At 44.0% G+C, this 16,551-nt stretch overlaps 1 protein-coding gene across 1 annotated transcript; it reads left to right on the top strand.

Annotated features, from left to right (window-relative positions):
• Positions 1–1,113: 1,113 nt before the first annotated feature.
• Positions 1,114–16,535, top strand: LOC107107872 (glycoprotein integral membrane protein 1-like; the record flags this gene model as incomplete). Its single annotated transcript, XM_015408235.1, has 4 exons — positions 1,114–1,270; positions 2,209–2,339; positions 13,922–14,082; positions 15,445–16,535. Coding segments are annotated over 4 exons (552 nt in total), but the record flags the coding sequence as incomplete, so codon positions are not given.
• Between the last annotated feature and the right edge of the window lie 16 nt (positions 16,536–16,551).

The following is a 16,551-nucleotide window of genomic DNA, read 5'->3' as shown; positions in this document are numbered from 1 at the left end:
AACCAGCAACTTCCCCCTCAACAGAAAAAACATTTTTTTGAGTTTTTTTTAAAGAACAAACGAAGAAGAGTGAGAAAAATAATAAAACTGAGGAAAAAATCCGAAGAGCCGTGAGGCAAAGTAGCCAAAAAAGCGAACCGATCAGACTGACGAAGAAAGGGTCTTTCCAACACGGCGGTAAGAAATGAACTGGCGGGATGTCCGCGCCCACCCCTCTGGGCATGCGCGGTGGGGTTCCTACACATGCCCGAGGTCTGGGTGTGAAAATCCGTTAAGAGCTTGCTACAATACCGATCGATCCAGCGCGTGCGCACTAGATCCCATGGGTGTGAAGCACAGAGACCACGTCGAAGATCGCGCAGATCTGCCCTTACAGAGGAGGGAGAGCTTGTACCTGAAGGCGGGCCGGGGGGGGGCCTCTGCAACTTACCTGGTTGCTTCTTGCTCCTCGTGGCCCGACTGAGGGCTGCTGGGAGCAGGGGGCGGGGCTTGTTGCATGTGCCCGCCCCCTGGGCTCCTTACTGCTGGAGCTCCACTCCTGAGCACTCCCGCAGGAAATGATCCCTGGTTGTGAGTAAATTCTAGGGTTGGTCGTACGATTCATTTGTCAGGGGACTATGATGGGTGTTGCAGGGGTGGGGCTTCCCCTGCCAGGCAGTAGTGGGCTGAAGCCCCCAAAATTGGGGGGTTCCCTGGCACCACCAGGGGAATGGCAACCCTAGTAAATTCACATATGCACAGTCTCTTGCTAGTTCATTCTTTTCCAGCACTGGGCACAGGGATGTCAGTGAGAAAAAAGCCTTAAAATCATGGTCTGAAACATCTGGTTTTCTGCCCCCACTTTATTTTGTAAGATCTAGTCTGATAAAGAATTTTGGAGAGCTGTTTTGCATTACTTTGTGGTTTGAGTCATCTTCATTCCAGGTTAAGCAGCTCAGAGATTACTTATGTCACTTTAGCCCTTTGGGCTTTTGTAAATTGCATCACGAAGTTGCAGGCCACACATCTCATAAAGACTCAGGAACTGAGTGGCAGGTGAAATTTCACTTAAAGGGCAAAGTGGCATAAAAATGTTTTAAATAAATAATCTTTGTTAACTCTTATCTTTTGCAGGTTCAGCAAGATGAAGTGACTGAAATAGATATACTAGTGAAGGATTTAAGAGTGCTTAGGCACTCAAATTACACTGTTCCTTTAAAGGAAAGCATGCTGTTTTCCATCCCTAGGGACAATGATGTCTTATTCACACTTCCTAATATTGCAAGAAAAGGTACGTGATTTAGTTCTTCTGTTTTCACTTAGGTTTTCCATTATTTGGAAGATGTTTCTGTAATTCCTGTTTTATTTTATATTCTTTTCTTTATACAGCTTTAAAAATATTATTATTTGCTGTTTTCTTTTATAATTTTATTGTACAGTGTTGGTTTAAGTAGCTTAGGCTGTTTGAATGGTGGAAAACTGACCCGTAAATGTTTTAAGTAAACATTGCTGATATGTGGATGCCAAACGATATTACAGAAATAGTAAAAGAGAGAATAGTTAAAAGCAGCACCTTGAATTGGACCATGAAACTCGCTGATAGCCACTGCGGTCTGTGCAGTACCGGGTGGACATGCTTCCACCTTCCTGTGCCTGTTAAAGCTTGGGTAACAATATTCTGTACCAGCTGAAGCTTCCAAGTTTGGAAGAGCAGTCCAGCTCAGATCCAGAAACAATATATTGAAAGAGCTGATTTCCCTCTGCCAGGTTAGGCATCCTGCCTTGCCTGTAGTGATCCATTCACCTGAGCTGGGTGGAGCAAAGAGATGAATCTCCAGTATCCCAAGTTGTAAGAATTATTTGTAATATGACTCAAGAGCCAGAAGGGTATGCAATGATCCATTTGAGAGCTACTGCTTCTCTTTGTCTCTCCCTGTTCCTGCATGGGCATAAAATAGTGTAGGTACAGTGTCCACTGTCCTGTCTTCTTATGCCCATGTTAAACAATAAGCCTTTTGAAGCTTCACACTGGCATCATATGGCTAGTGTCACACTCAGCTTTTATTGTGCACTTTTCTTATAAATCATACACTGAAACATTTTAAAATGTAGCCCTTCTGTATTATTTTGTCCTCAGTCCTTTCTCTCTAGGAGCAGCGATGTAGTGAAATGAAAGCACCAGAAGCAGTCTGTTAAGCTAATTTGTCCCTTATATGTTTGTGTAAGTAGATGTTGAAAGTCCACTGCAAACAACTAGTCACTATCTTCTCAGGCAAGTAGAAACCACAGTAGATGAAGAGACGCTGCCTGGGAAATTACCAGAGACTCCTCTCAGAACAGATCCTACATCCTCTTACAAGGTACGTTTCCTCTGACTACAAAAAAACTAGCGGAATTCTTTACAGCAGCTGTCATTGTGGAAGACAGTGGGGAGAGACTCACATTTGAGTCATTGTTTGGGGGGGAGGGCATCTGAGGAGCTCTGTTCAGTATGGGTGACAAAGTATGAAGTTCTAAAGCTAACAGATCACACGTTAACTAGTCCTTTGGATCAGCTGGCATGAATCTGAGAATTCAGATGTAAAAATGAGGCTACTTATAACAAAAATACTATACATAATTAAAACCTCCCTTCTTACTGAATTCTGAGGATTCAAAGACAAGCCAGGTAAGTGGAATCCTGTTTTCATTGCCGTTGTCTTTTGCAGTCCGTCCCACATGGGTTCTGCACAGCTGCAGGCCAGCCCCTGGAATATTTCTTCTTCAGCTTAGCAACAGAGTGGGAGGAGCCCCTCCCAATGGGAGACTTGTGAGGAAAACCTCCATCGTGTAAAGAGAGAGTGTAAATGTTTGTAAGGAAAAGTCCACTTGTGATTGCTCTTTTGCAAACTGCTGGGTATCTCTTGAAAGAAAGCATGGCTTGTGATCACCCATTTCTAGACGAGTTTGGTTTTGCAACATAAAGGGACAGATGAAGTTCCTCATTGTTTGCTTAGGTAAAAACCTTGTGGTTGTGTTGTCCGTCTCAATTCGTACCACTTTCTTGTGTGATAAATCTGAGAAGCAGTTAAGGGTGTTAAGAATCACTGAGTCCTAATAGATAAATATGAGACCTCTTATCACAATCAAACTAAATCCCTCTGACATAATTAACCTCAGAGTGGACACCCCATCCCAACAGGAAAGCAACTGTCATGAGTGTGACTTGTGGGGATTATGAACCGAATGGCATTCCGCAGTTAAGGTTAAATTCTGTTGTCCACCATGTTAGCTCATTAGGGATCTGCTTTAGAATTGAGAAACTGCAGTTTGGAGGGGGTAATGTTGGTTGGAGTACTCTTATAAACCTATTTTGTAGAGCAGGCATTCTTTTCTTTTTTTATAACTTTATTTTTATAACTTTTAAAAACATACAACTTAAAAAAAACAGAAGAAAAAACAATATAAAGTGCAAAATATAAATGTGCCCGTAGTACAACTAATATTTCACTACTAACATACTTAATATTTCTTAAAGCGATTAACATAACAAATCAGTAAAATACAAAATCAACATATTTAGCAGGTAGTGCAGTTGTTCCATTGTTTACATTGTTGATATAATAAAAAAACACAAACCATTTTTCCAAAAATTTAGATTTCCTCTCAGGTTTTTCTGCTTCTAACAGTTGTGTTGCAATTTTATCCATAATCACTATATCCCATAATTTCATGAACCGCTGTTTTACTGTAGGGATCTTGTCTAATTTCCAGACCTGAGCTATTAATGTTTTAGCAGCGATTAACATAAGAGAAAGTAATTCCTCAGATGTTTGAGAAAAGGTCCCTTTATCCCAATAATTTAATAAAATGGATTCTGGTGTGTAAGGAACCTGAATTCCCAATATAGTTTCTATTTTTGCAATTATTTCCTTCCAAAAGCTAGAGCCGGCATTCTTAAGCGAGCAAATGGGACCATAAAAACCATCAAGGCCATTAATCCAAGTAATTTTTTGATAGAAACTGTACTCTGGAACCGACAAACAGAGGCCCACCATCCCTTTAAGAAGAGTGATCTTTTCTCTTGGTAAAAAGACCTTACCCATCTTCGAATCTAATACTGTCCCAATAAAAAGCATTTGCTGACAGGGCATTAAATCACATTATCTCCAACTAATATGTAAGCCAAGTTCCTGACAAGTATGAACTGCTAAGGAGAGTTGAGAGTGAAGATGTTCCACAGAAGGGGCTGTAAACAGCCAAACAACCAAATCTGGAAAACACAGAAGCGCCTGTGGATCTCAGAGAGGCAACTACTACCATACATTTAGTAAACACCCTTGAGACTGTGGTTAGTCCAAACAGAAGTGATTTATATTCGTAAGGGAGTTTGCAACAAAACCATATATATTTTCAATGAAAATAAGCGTCCTGAGGGTCTGGGACTGCCGTTCAGTCTCCTGGAGTAAGTAACTGTGAGACTGTAAGTAAGGAAAATAATTTAAAATCACGGACCTAGAGGAAGGCATTAAATCCTCCCTAGTCTAGAAGTGGGTGCAAGCTGCCATCTTTTTATTGATTAAAAGGAACCTGGAATAATAACCAAGGTGTGATTCTTTAGAATCCAAATACTGTTTTGATGGACCTCCGTATCTCCCCAACTGTCTGGCAGATTTTTCTCACCAAATCTTCAGTTTCCCCCAGTGACTGAGTTGGCTTACAGTAGCGTGTATATATTTTTTGTCTGTCCCACCCAATGTTTAGATATTTAGTTTAGGCTTTTTCTCAGCTTGGGAACTCTACTGAAAATACAGGAGCTGTCCAGTTTTCTTAAACCCTTGAGAAATGGCACTTGAGGCAAATTAACTTTCAGAAACAGAATAAAGGTTTTATTAAACTGGCAGGGAATATAGGAATAGTCAAGGTTTTGAGGTTGCTGAGGTAAAAATACTTTGTAATATACACAGAGTTGAATTTTTAGAACATTAAGAGAGTGTATTTTTGTTTCAAGGCTTTCTATTTATTTCTTTGAGAGGTACTTTATTTAGCATATTTCAGCACTAACACAGTTCTTATTGATGTTTCTAGATTTCTTCCTTCAGATATTACAGGTTTTCCTTTAAATAATATAGCTTTTCATTAACTCCTGAGGTGTCTAAGTTTCTCTCCTTTATCACAGACCAGGGTTCTCTTCCCAACCCCTTTCACTGGCAGGAAGTTATTCTCCTTGTCCCTAAGAAGCAATAACTCCTTTTACTATTTGCTTGTAAGGGAGTTCTCTCTAACTACCCAGACCTTCTGCCAAATCCTTCTCCAGTATCCTTTGTCTGTATAAGACTGTTCTCTAGCTTTCCTGACTGAAAAACTAAAGTTCTCTCTCAGAGCCATTTTAATATATCTAAGACAATGGGGTTTCTCTTTGAGAGAAGAGACATTTGGGAGTCAGTGATTTCTGACAGGCAATAGTCAGAAAAGTACTTTCCTCTCTCAGCTGATGCTGGCCAGTCAGAGAGCGACTAGAGCAGCCAATCACCTAAGCTCTTCTCTCCAGGTAAGATTAATTCTTGAACTCCCTGACTCTCTGATACAAGTAGCATCTTAAAAAGCCTGCCTTTCTGTGCAGTCCATCACAACCATACTGCATCTTTTTAAAACAAAACCTTTAATTCACCATCAAACTCAGGAAAAGCACTGTCAGCCTCTGGACCAATTGAGTGCAACGGCGACAACTCTTTAAACTCCAAAACAGTAACCTTTTTGAATTATGGAAAGGACTTATGAATTGGATGTGATCTCTTGACATTTGGGGAAGAAAACAGAGAAGCCATAATGGAAAGAGGATTGAGATATATCACTCTTAACAGTTGGAAGAGAGACTTGGGCATCTCTCCCTGATTGCCTCATGTTTGGTGCTGAGGTTTAGCGCTGTTGGAACACATCCATGGTGAGGGAACTGACATCCTTGCAGGAATTTGTCAGCTTTAGCCCTCGAAGGGTAAACCCTGTACTTAATTCCAAGTGGTAGGTGGGAGAGCCGTGGACCACAACCAAGTTTGTTGTCTCAAAGCCATGATTGAGGCCATTGTCTGAGCTGAAACATCTGCAGCAGGCTTGGTTGCATTCATTGTTGTTGTGACGATTTGAATGCCTCTGATTGGATCAACTTTGCCAAAGTACTGTGATCCTCCAGTCATTGTCGCCAGTATGGCTGAATTGTTCCCCATAAGAACAGTTGATAGGCTGACATAATGGCCTTGTAATTCATAATTCTCAAATTCAAAGGGGAAGAGGAGTAGACCTTACAATTCAGTACGTTGATCTCTGACCCTTCCATGTCAGCCGGGGCAGCGTGTGTGCTGGTTCTGTATTTGTTTTGCATTTCTTCAGCAATTAGGGACAAGGGAATTGGATCGGCAAATAGAAAAAGAAAGGAGTCCTGTTGCACCTAGGACATCTTTTCAATGCGTTGCCTTAAAAAATCTAATAAAAGGAACATTACCACATCTGGTGATCTGGGTACAGTTTGCCCAAAATTTTATCTTTAGGTTTAGCATCTATCGCTGTGACCTACATGTCCAGTGACTGTGCCATGTGGATCATTTGTGCAGTGTAGAGCTGTAAATCACCTTTTGGAGACACAGGATCCTGATCATACACAGCATTATCGGGCAGAAGTTCAGATGCCAGGCCCAAGCTTATGACAGAATCTCTATCTTCCTCACCTTTGGAACTGTACATCTTCAGTTATGATGGCCATTGTATAGGTGTTTGGGCCCGGTCTGTACCATGGTTATCGGCTGGTTCTGATGATAGAAAATCTCTATTCTGGCTGTGTCTCAGAAGACAGTATGGTTCTGAATGCCAAGGTTCCATTTGATTCCATTGGTAATTAGGATCAGAGCGCATTAGTAATTTCAGTGGTGGGAGGTCGCACACACCTGACGATTAGTGGTGTGGAAAAGTACACCAAGGATAGAGTATGTGGAGTCATTCACAGGGGTCCACCTCCATATTCAATGCCTTCAGGTATGTTGATGTCGGTTCCAAACTTGTTATATCGGAACTGATATCAATGTGTTGTTGGAACCAAGGATGGTGTGGAATTTATATATAAAGGAAGAGGGTGGCTTCAAAGCAGATCGACCCTTGGACACTTACCGTGAGGGGTCCTTCTCCTCTGAGGAAAGGAGGACATCTTTGGGTGTTTCCCACCGTCCAATCAGGGAGGCAGGAACTAAAACTCTTCCTCTTCCTGTCTGGCGTGTGGGACACCCTGTCTTCAGTTCGGGTGACTCCGTACAGCAGTAAACAGTAAGAAAACCTTCCTAACAACTGTAAGAACTCAGAAATGAGAACAAGAGAGGCAAACCAATGTCATAAGAATGGAACATTATAACTAGAAAAAACAGGCTGAAAGATTGCAGCAGCATAGGAGACAAAAATAGAGAAACGAAGACGTAGGGAGGGCAAGATGTCCTCCTTTCCTCAGAGGAGAAGGACCCCTCAAGGTAAGTGTCCAAGGGTCGTTCTCCCTCTGAGGCGGAAGACATCTTTGGGCACTCCCAAAGCAGTGCTCACGGTTTGGGTGGGTCATCGTCTTCGTCTGGAATTACATGCTGCAACACTCATCTGTCAAAGGCCGCATCCACCGATGCATATAGGTTTAACTTGCAATGTTTGACGAAGGTAGAAAGGGACGACCACGTAGCGGCTTTACAGACCTCTTCCACTGAAGCGTTCTTGAGAAAGGCTGTGTTGGTCGCAGTACTCCGCACAGAGTGTGCTGTTATGCCTTGTGGTACGTCCAAGCCTTGTGCCTTATAGGCCTCTGCAATGCATGTCTTGATTGCCGTGCTAATGGCTGATGTGGACATCTTTTGTCCGATGTTAGGAGACGAGATGTTGATGAACACCGAGTCCGAGCGTCTGATGGACTCAGTACGAATCAGATAGGCTTAAAGAGACCTACGCACATCCAGTTTGTGGCAGGAAGCCTCCTTGGGGTGAGTTGGCAATGGACAGAACAAAGGAAGACAGATTTCCTGTGCCCTATGACACCTGGAGTGGACTTTTGGCAAAAAGGTCGGATCTGTGCGTAACACAACTTTATCTTTATGGAAGATGACTTAATCGACAAGGCTCCAAGTTCAGAAATCCTCCTAGCCGAGGTGACTTCCACGAGGAAGATAGTTTTCAAGCATAGCCATCGTAGGGGAATATCCCTAATCGGTTCGAACGGAGGAGAAGTCAATGCTGTCAGCACCATGTGTAACCGCCATGTGGGGAAACGGTGAATTACAGGCGGAATCTTAAGAGATGCCCCTCTCAGGTAGCGACGAATGTCCGGATGGTCGGAGAGCTGCACACCGTCCATCAGCGGCAAGATTGTTGTTAAGGCTGCCACCTGCTTCTGAAGTGTGGCTGCTTTGAGGCCCGACTCAAGATCATCTTGTAGGAATCCCAGGAGTCCCGCCTCCAATGGGGGACGAAGAATGTCGATGTTCTTCTGATGGCCCCAATGCACAAAAGCCTTCCACACCGTGTTGTAAATTCTAATAGTCGATGGCTTTCTTGAGGCTAGCATGGTTTCGATGACTTCGTGGGAATAGCCTCTTTTCAAGAGAGTGTTCCGCTCAATTTCCACACGGTTAAGCAGAGCCAGTTGGGATGCGGGTGCCACACTGGTCTCTGTTAAAGCATGTCCGGTGAACATGGAAGACTGAGGGGAGAGAACATGGCCATCTGAAGGAGTGTCGAAAACCATGGCCTCCTGGGCCAGTACGGGGCTACCACTAGGACTACTTCTTATTGTTCCTTGATCCTCCGAAGCAGCTTGGGAATAACGGGAATCGGAGGAAATGCATAAAGTAGTCCCTTCGGCCACGGGGATGTCATAGTGTCCGTTGCCTCTGCTTGAGGGTGAAAATATCTGGTCACAAAGCGTGGCAGTTGGTGGTTCTGTGGACTCACGAACAGGTCCAGGATGGGTTCCCTAACTCCCTTGTTATTGAAACAAAAAGGTCCCTCTTCAGCGACCACTCCCCTGGGTGGATGGTTTCCCGACTCAGCCAATCCGCCTGTACATTGGCCGTGCCCCTGATGTGTTCAGCCTGGATCGATGTCAAGTGCTTCTCTGCCCAGGACAGAAGAATGACAGCTTCCCTGTGGAGTTTCAAGGATTTGGACCCTCCTTGTTTGTTTATATAAGTCTTGGCGGCGATGTTGTCCATCCTGACCAGAAGATGACGTTGATGGAGATGTTCTTTGAAACTCAGTACAGCTAGCCTGATCGCCTTCAATTCGAGGAAATTGGTGGGAAGTTTGGACTCCTGTGACGTCCAGAGGCCCTGGACCGGTCTGTTGTCCAGCGTCGTGCCCCAGCTTGTGAGACTGGCGTCAGAAAACAACTGAACCTGGTGTGGAATCAGGAAAAGTTTGCCTTGACGTAGATTTTTGAATTTCATCCACCACACCAGGCTGGTCTTGACAGAAGATGGTACGCTGAGGACTAGGTTCGTCTTCTCCTTAATTTGAAGTTGGTATGGCAGAAAGAAGGCCCGAAAAGGTCTGAGGTGGAGACGGAGACATCCCCAACATAGAGCTTCGGTGTTGGCTACTAACAGTCCCTGTAGCTTGGCCAAAGTCATCAGAGGTGAAGAGACGCTTTTGATCACGGATTCTGCCAGTGTCCTGGTTTTGGCCATCTTTTCTGCGGGAAGGAAAAGAGAACACTGCCTCGTGTCTATTATCATGCCGAGGTGTTCCAGGCACTGAGATGGAGTAACTGAACATTTGGTCAGGTTTATCAGGAACCCATGAGCATGCAGGTAGTTGATCATGGTTTGAGTGTCCTGAGCTGACTTCTCTTGAGAACTGGAACAGGTAAGGATATCATCCAAGTACGGTTGGACATGTACTCCCTGTTCTCTGAGATTCACTACGAGGTTGACCAGAAGCTTTGTAAATACTCTCAGGGCCGTAGATAGTCCAAAGGGGAGGGCCCGGAACTGAAATGGCGTGTTCCCACGCAGAACCGCAGGTACTGGCGATGGGATGGGAGGATGGGCACATGTAGGTACGCTTCCGTCAAGTCTATTGAAGTCAGAAACTCGTTTGGCTGAATGGCCTCCGTGACTGACCGCAGGGTCTCCATTCTGAAGTGACACAGCCTGATGAACCGGTTGAGGTATTTGAGATCCAGAATGGACCTCCAATCCCCGTTCCTCTTGGGGACAGTGAAAAATATAGAATACACTCCCTGGCCCTGTTGTAGGTTGGGTACAGGTTCCACCGCCCTGATATCGACCAGATGTTGAATTGCTTTCTGAATAATCAGTCGTCTCTGACGGTTTTTGTGGAGGGGAGAGATCAGGAAGCGTTCCGGTGGGCAGCTTTCGAATTCGATGGAATATCCGTGAGATATAACGTCCAAGGATCAGGCGTCTACTCGAGCCTCTGACCAAACTTCTGCAAAGAGGAGTAGGCGCCTGCCCACCGGCGTGTCCGGGTAGTCAGTCCTTGGGAGACTTGGCATCCGCGCCAGGTCGGTCAAAGCGAAAGGATCAGTTGGGTCTGGAGTTAAACGGTCCCTTTTTGAAAGGTTGTCTTGGCTGTCCCCAGGAAGGTCGCTTCGTGTCCTGCCTTGGCCTAGCCAAGGTATGTTGCATATGAAATGGCTGCGGCCTGACATACTGTCTGTCGGAACGGCGAAGAGTCTTGGGCATCACTTTCTTCTTATCCCTCATCTCAATAAGGATCTTGTCTAAAGCGTCTCCAAAGAGCTTCTCGCCCTGAAAGGGGTAGGCTAGCACGATATTTTTGGAGTGAAGATCTGCTGGCCAGGTTCTGAGCCAGAAAAGACGTCTAGCCACTGCTGCCAAGGCCATCGCCCTGGAGGTGAGTACATCTAGGGATGCGTCAGCTGTGAATGTATTGGCTTTGAGAACTCTAGAGGCTTCCTCCAGGAGGCGTTTATTACTCTCTGGTATAAGTTGTATCATTTTTCGCATCCAAACGATGGAGGCCCTGGAGACGATTGAAGAAATAGCCGAGGCCCTCATGGCTAATGCTAGGGCCTCGTGTACTTTCCGCAGAGCCACCTCTCCCTTCTTATCAAAGTTGTCTCTGACAGTGCCTTGACCATCTTTCGACAGAAGGCCTGAGTACTGCAAGGCCGCTACTGGAGCATCCACCGCTGGCATCTGTAACATCTCATGCACAAAGTCGGGCATAGTATACAGTCTCTTAACAATTTGAGGAGACTGGTGGTTGGCTGTTGGTTTAGACCATTCAGCTCTCATTTGCCGCTCAAAATACTCTGGGAGAGGGAAAACATTAAAAGTAGAGGCATATTTTGGGAAGAATTCCTGCATGCCTTCCATACTGGACTTAGACGTCCTGGGCCTATGCTCTGCCTCCCCAGCAGGGCTATTATGAAGTTGGAGGGCAGCCACTGTCTTAGACAATAGGTACTGAAAATCCTCCATTTTAAAGAGACGGGTGGATGGCTCAGGCACAAACACCTCCTCTTCCTCCTTGTCAGAAGAATTCTTTTTTCCCCCTGCCCTCTGAGTCAGGATCAATAGGAAGTGTCCCCCCCCAGTTTGGGTCTGCATCCCCACTCTCTTCTTAAGAGTCTTTTTTTGGCAGCCTTGGTTGGCCATTGTCTGCTGTGAGACAGTGAGGAGGGAGCCCTTCTAGGGGATGGGGGAGGGGAGAAGGAATCAGAGCCGGATCTCATGGAGGTGAAGGCAGGAGGACGGCTAAGGGTGAACATCTCTTCCTTGACAGCCTGCTTCACTCGCCCCAGAAAGTCAATGGGAGCGCTAGGATGCGCTTGTACATTACCAATCAGAAGAGAACCGGCTTGGGAAGACAGGGCCTGAACGCGGAGCGGATAACCTGCAGCAAAGTCTCCCGGCAGGAGGTTGGCAAGGTCGCATTGATAGGCCGTACTGGAGCTGAGGAGACTCCCGGCCTGGTTTCCCGCCGAAATCGCGCTGTGGGGGGGTACAGTGCTGGGCTTGCCCCGTAGGTGGCAGCGTTGTCGTCAGGCCGCTGCCCCAAAGTGCAAGGCTTCTTGGCGATCTTCTGCAGCGCTAAATAGGCCAACGCATTGCCAACAGCACGCTCAAGCCGCTGAGGCATGTCGGCGCCGGTTCCCCTTCCGACAATCTCAGCAGTGCGGCAGCCGCCGTGCAGTCTTCCATGTCCAGGAATTCATCTTCACGCTCAGCCTCCATGAGGAGAGTCTCTCCGTTGGTGAAGAAAAAACCCCTGGGAGATCAAGGTGCCGTGGCAGCGGCGTTTGCTGTTAATGAAGATCTCCCAAGGCAGCAAGAAAGGAGAGAAACAAGAGGTATGAAATAAAAGTAGAAAGTAGGAAGGTAGTTAGGAAGAAGATAAAAGGTTAAGTTTTAAGGTAAGTAGAGTAGGCAAAGCCTGCAATAGAACTGCTCTCCCTCTGAGGCAGGAACAGAACTGAAGATAGGGGGCGTCCCACACTCCAGACAGGTAGAAGAAGAGTTTTAGTTCCTGCCTCCGATTGGATGGTGGGAAACACCCAAAGATGTCCTCCACCTTAGAGGGAGAATGGTTTGGAGCCGTATTTCACTTCTCGGAACGATCGTGATCCAGATCTGATCATGGAATGGAGTATGAGGTCACTGAAGGTGCACAAGAAGCTTGTTCCAAGTGCGGCTGAGGCACTGAAAATATTGTTTGTTTCTCCAAGGCAGATGATTTGGCTGCCTGGTTTACAAAGGCTGAGAGAGCTTTATTCATAACACAATTTTCAAACAGGAAGTTTGGTCGGCTCTTGCAGTAGGGGTGAAATGCTGGCAGATTGTGCATGTCATTTATGGCTCACCCCCAAGCGAATCAGACATACTTGTGCCATTGGTCTTTGTCATTTGTGTAGATCAGGTACAACATTTTGTAAGTAATGGCAGGCAAATGATTTTGCTGTCTGGCTTACAGATGATGAGAGCTTTTATTCCCCCCCCCCCACGGAGCTTTTAAACGGGAAGCTCAGTAGTCTTATTGCCTTAGGGGTGAACCCCTGGCAGATTGTGCATACCACTTACAGCTCACTCCCAACCAAATCAGACAGGCTTCATGACCATAATGGTGTCTCTTCAGAATAGTCAGAGCTGAAGTAAAAATGAAGAGCTAGCTTTGGAACTTCCTTCTCCAGTGGCAGTGAAAGAAGAAGTAATGGAATGTGTGGAGCCCCTCCCTGGACCACATGACCATTAGGTGGGAAATGGCTTGCACGTTTCCAGTTGCATTTCATTTTTTTTCACAAGGTATCTCACCAAAGGCTCCTGAGTAAACTTACTAGTCATAAGATGGGAGGACAGATCCTCTTATGAACTGGATATTAAAGACCACAAAGCACTTTTCCACATTTAAGGAAGTAGTGACCTCCCATAAGGAAATGGTGCTGTTTAACAGAGGTCAGTAGGGAATTTGTCAAGGTTATAGATTACAGCAAATTCTTCAGGATGATGAAATCTAAGCAAACTGTGAAGAATTCCAGTGGGCTCCGAACTGTATTGAATGAATAACAGAATGGAAAATGAGGGGTAATGTAATCATGGCTCCCTGAATATATTGTCTACTGTGCAGCTGCAGTGAACAAGACAAATTCAGTGGTGGGGATTGTTAAGGGATTGAAAATGAAACTACCAAAATATAAATGTAGTTCTGTTAGGAACACGGTATACAGTTATTGCCAGAGCACCTTTCCTAAGAAGAAAGGCAGAATGAGGCTTTGTATCAAAAGATACAGCAGGGAGGAACATGATACAAGAAGGTGGGGCAATTTGTCAATTCCCCCATAGTAGTAAAAATCCTTCTGTGAATTCACCCCATTCACAGATCTGTAAGATCTAAACCTCTGCCTTCATGTTTTGTGGATTGGTTGTCAAAAGGTTCATGTGCAGCATTACTACATTTGCAGGTGATGTGCCAGTGGGTGGAAGACTTGAGGAAAGAGCTTTGCAAGTTCTGGCTTCGGTCATTTCCTGTATTCTTTAATCTGATGGAGGTCATTGTGGTTGGAGTTATAGGAGCAGCTTTAATCATAAAAGTCTTAAAAGTACTTTGCCCATGTGAGCCCAAGTAAGTGCTACTTATACTTCATCTTATAAAAGCAAGCTGGTATCTTAGCAAGTTTTTAGATTATTTTTCCCCTTTCCTCCCTCCCTTCTTATAATTGCATGTTTGGTTGAATTTCACACACATAATACAGTGCTGAACTTTCAAAGTACTCTTATTTCACATGTGGCTGGCACCACTTTAAGTAGTGCTCCTTAGGAATTAAAACTTCCACATATGTATTGTACCAGCCTAGTAATGAGCAGTGTCCTCAAGTTATAGGTTTCTCCCTAGGGCAATGGTATGACCAATTAGCCACTGGAACCAATACACATTTCCTTGATTCTAGCATCTTGATCAACAACCTTGATCTTCTATGGGCTTATTTTTAGAATAAGAAGTCATATCTCTCCAAGATATCAGTCAGCCTTCTGTTCTAGTACCCGGCTCTGCATCCTCACATTTTCTTCCCTCGGCATCATTAAGTGACTTTCAAAGGCAAGAAGTGGGGTTGGTAAATTCAAGACCATAGCCCAAAATAGCTGACATTTAAATCTATTTAATGCCCCCCCTTTCAAGTTGCTTTTAGTTGAAAAGCTGAGAAACTGTTAACATGAAAAACACAGCAGAAGTCTTAAATTAGACATCCATGTTTTAATGATAACTTTTGAATCCAGTGGCACCTTTAAAACCAACAAGGTTTTATTCAAAGTATAAGCTTTCATGTGCAAGCACACTTCTTCAGATACAGTGAAACAGATTTTCTGCTACCATTATATATAGAAAGAGAGAGGGGTGGGGGTGTTTAGTTGCCATATAGGGCCAATTAGAGTCAAGACAGAGACAGAAACAAAATTGGAAATTACCAGTCCATACATATAGGTAGAGGGTGAGCACCCTCTATCATACAGCATAATGAAGATATTCAACAGTTTAAAGGATCAAACAGAAATAATAAGCTTAGTTTACATGGTAACCATTTGTTTGGGTTCAATTCTGGGGCAAAAACAGCGAGGGAAATAAATATGTCAAAATTGGAGATTGATGTATCCTTAATTGTAGAATGCTAGGAGTAATTAATTTAGACCCTGACATCTGTCTCTTCTCAAGTGTGGACTGGTAATTTCCAAGTTTGTTTCTGTCTCTGTCTTGACTCTAATTGGCCCTTCCTGGCAACTAAACACCCCCACCCTCTCTTTCTATATGTAATGGTTGAGGAAATTCTGTTTCACTGTATCTGAAGAAGTGTGCTTGCACATGAAAGTTTATACCTTGAATAAAACTTCGTTGGTCTTAAAGGTGCCACTGGACTCAAACTTTGTTCTGCTCCTTCAGACCAATACAGCTGCCCGCCAGAATCTAATGATAACTTGTTCTTTTTTCCAGGGGAATCCTCCACCTTGATTTCAACATTATACCTGTGGTTGCAGTCAGCTTGCTTCCAGACTTGCCAGAGAAAAAAGACAATATAGAGGAAAAATGTATTTAAAAAGTTTGCCTTCAAGTATTTGTATGAGTTTGACCCAATATTTGGCATGATCCTTAATATATTGTGTAATGTATTAAGAAAAGGCTATGGAATATCAGCGTTTTAAAGGATACCTAACATTGAGGCCCTAAGGAGTTCATCTTGTTTCACTTCAACCACCCTAATACCTTCGCTCTCTCTCACACAAACACATAGCCCAGCAGGTTCCTTATAGAATGGCTGCAGTAAATTCTAACTTCTTTGAAGGAATTTTTCAACATACAATTCAAACAGCCCAAACACAGCGGCTGTATAAACATGCCATACTAATCCAAATGACCTCAACCTGCAAATATTGTTTACAGATTTTAGTAAGACATGCTTCCAAATAAATATTAAAATTATAGCTTTAAACTCTACATGGAATGGAATGAGTCTAATGGAAATGAGTCTAAGCTATCAGTCCCTATGAACATGGAATGGAATTGTGTGAGAACCTATACCCACCTGTAACAAAAAGAAAGCTAGTTTAGGCTGGATATCCTAAAGTGTGCCTTGGGGGAGAAAAGGTGGGAAGGAGCTTTTGTTCGCTCTTAAGATGAATTGGCTTTTGGTGTAATGCTTTTACTGTACAAAAGGCAATGTAACATTACAAGCACTTTATTTGGTCCATAAAAAATAAGGCCTCCTAAAAGGTGTAAGCACTTTTAAAACTGTGCTTCTTGAAGCTGCAGTACAGTATACATTTCTAAAGAGCACAAATGCCTTTAAAATGGTGATTTACAAAGCAGTTTTCCAGACAAATTTGTATGATCACAACTTTTCAATAAATCTTTACATGTTGAGAGACATTAATATTTCTCTAGAGTTGTTTGACCATTTGGATTTTTTATGATACTTTAAAAGGCTGCATTCTGTGATCCAGCATTTCTAAGCAGCAGCTGAAGCCAGATGTATGACTTTGCTCTGGAAGGAAATATGTTCCAAGGTTTTACACATACTCCTCAACTACCCCTCTTCTCCTG

The sequence above is a fragment of the Gekko japonicus genome, unplaced genomic scaffold (assembly GCF_001447785.1).
Source record: "Gekko japonicus isolate JY-2015 unplaced genomic scaffold, Gekko_japonicus_V1.1 scaffold5380, whole genome shotgun sequence".
NCBI lineage: Eukaryota > Metazoa > Chordata > Lepidosauria > Squamata > Gekkonidae > Gekko > Gekko japonicus.
This window is presented reverse-complemented; position numbering and strand designations above follow the sequence as displayed.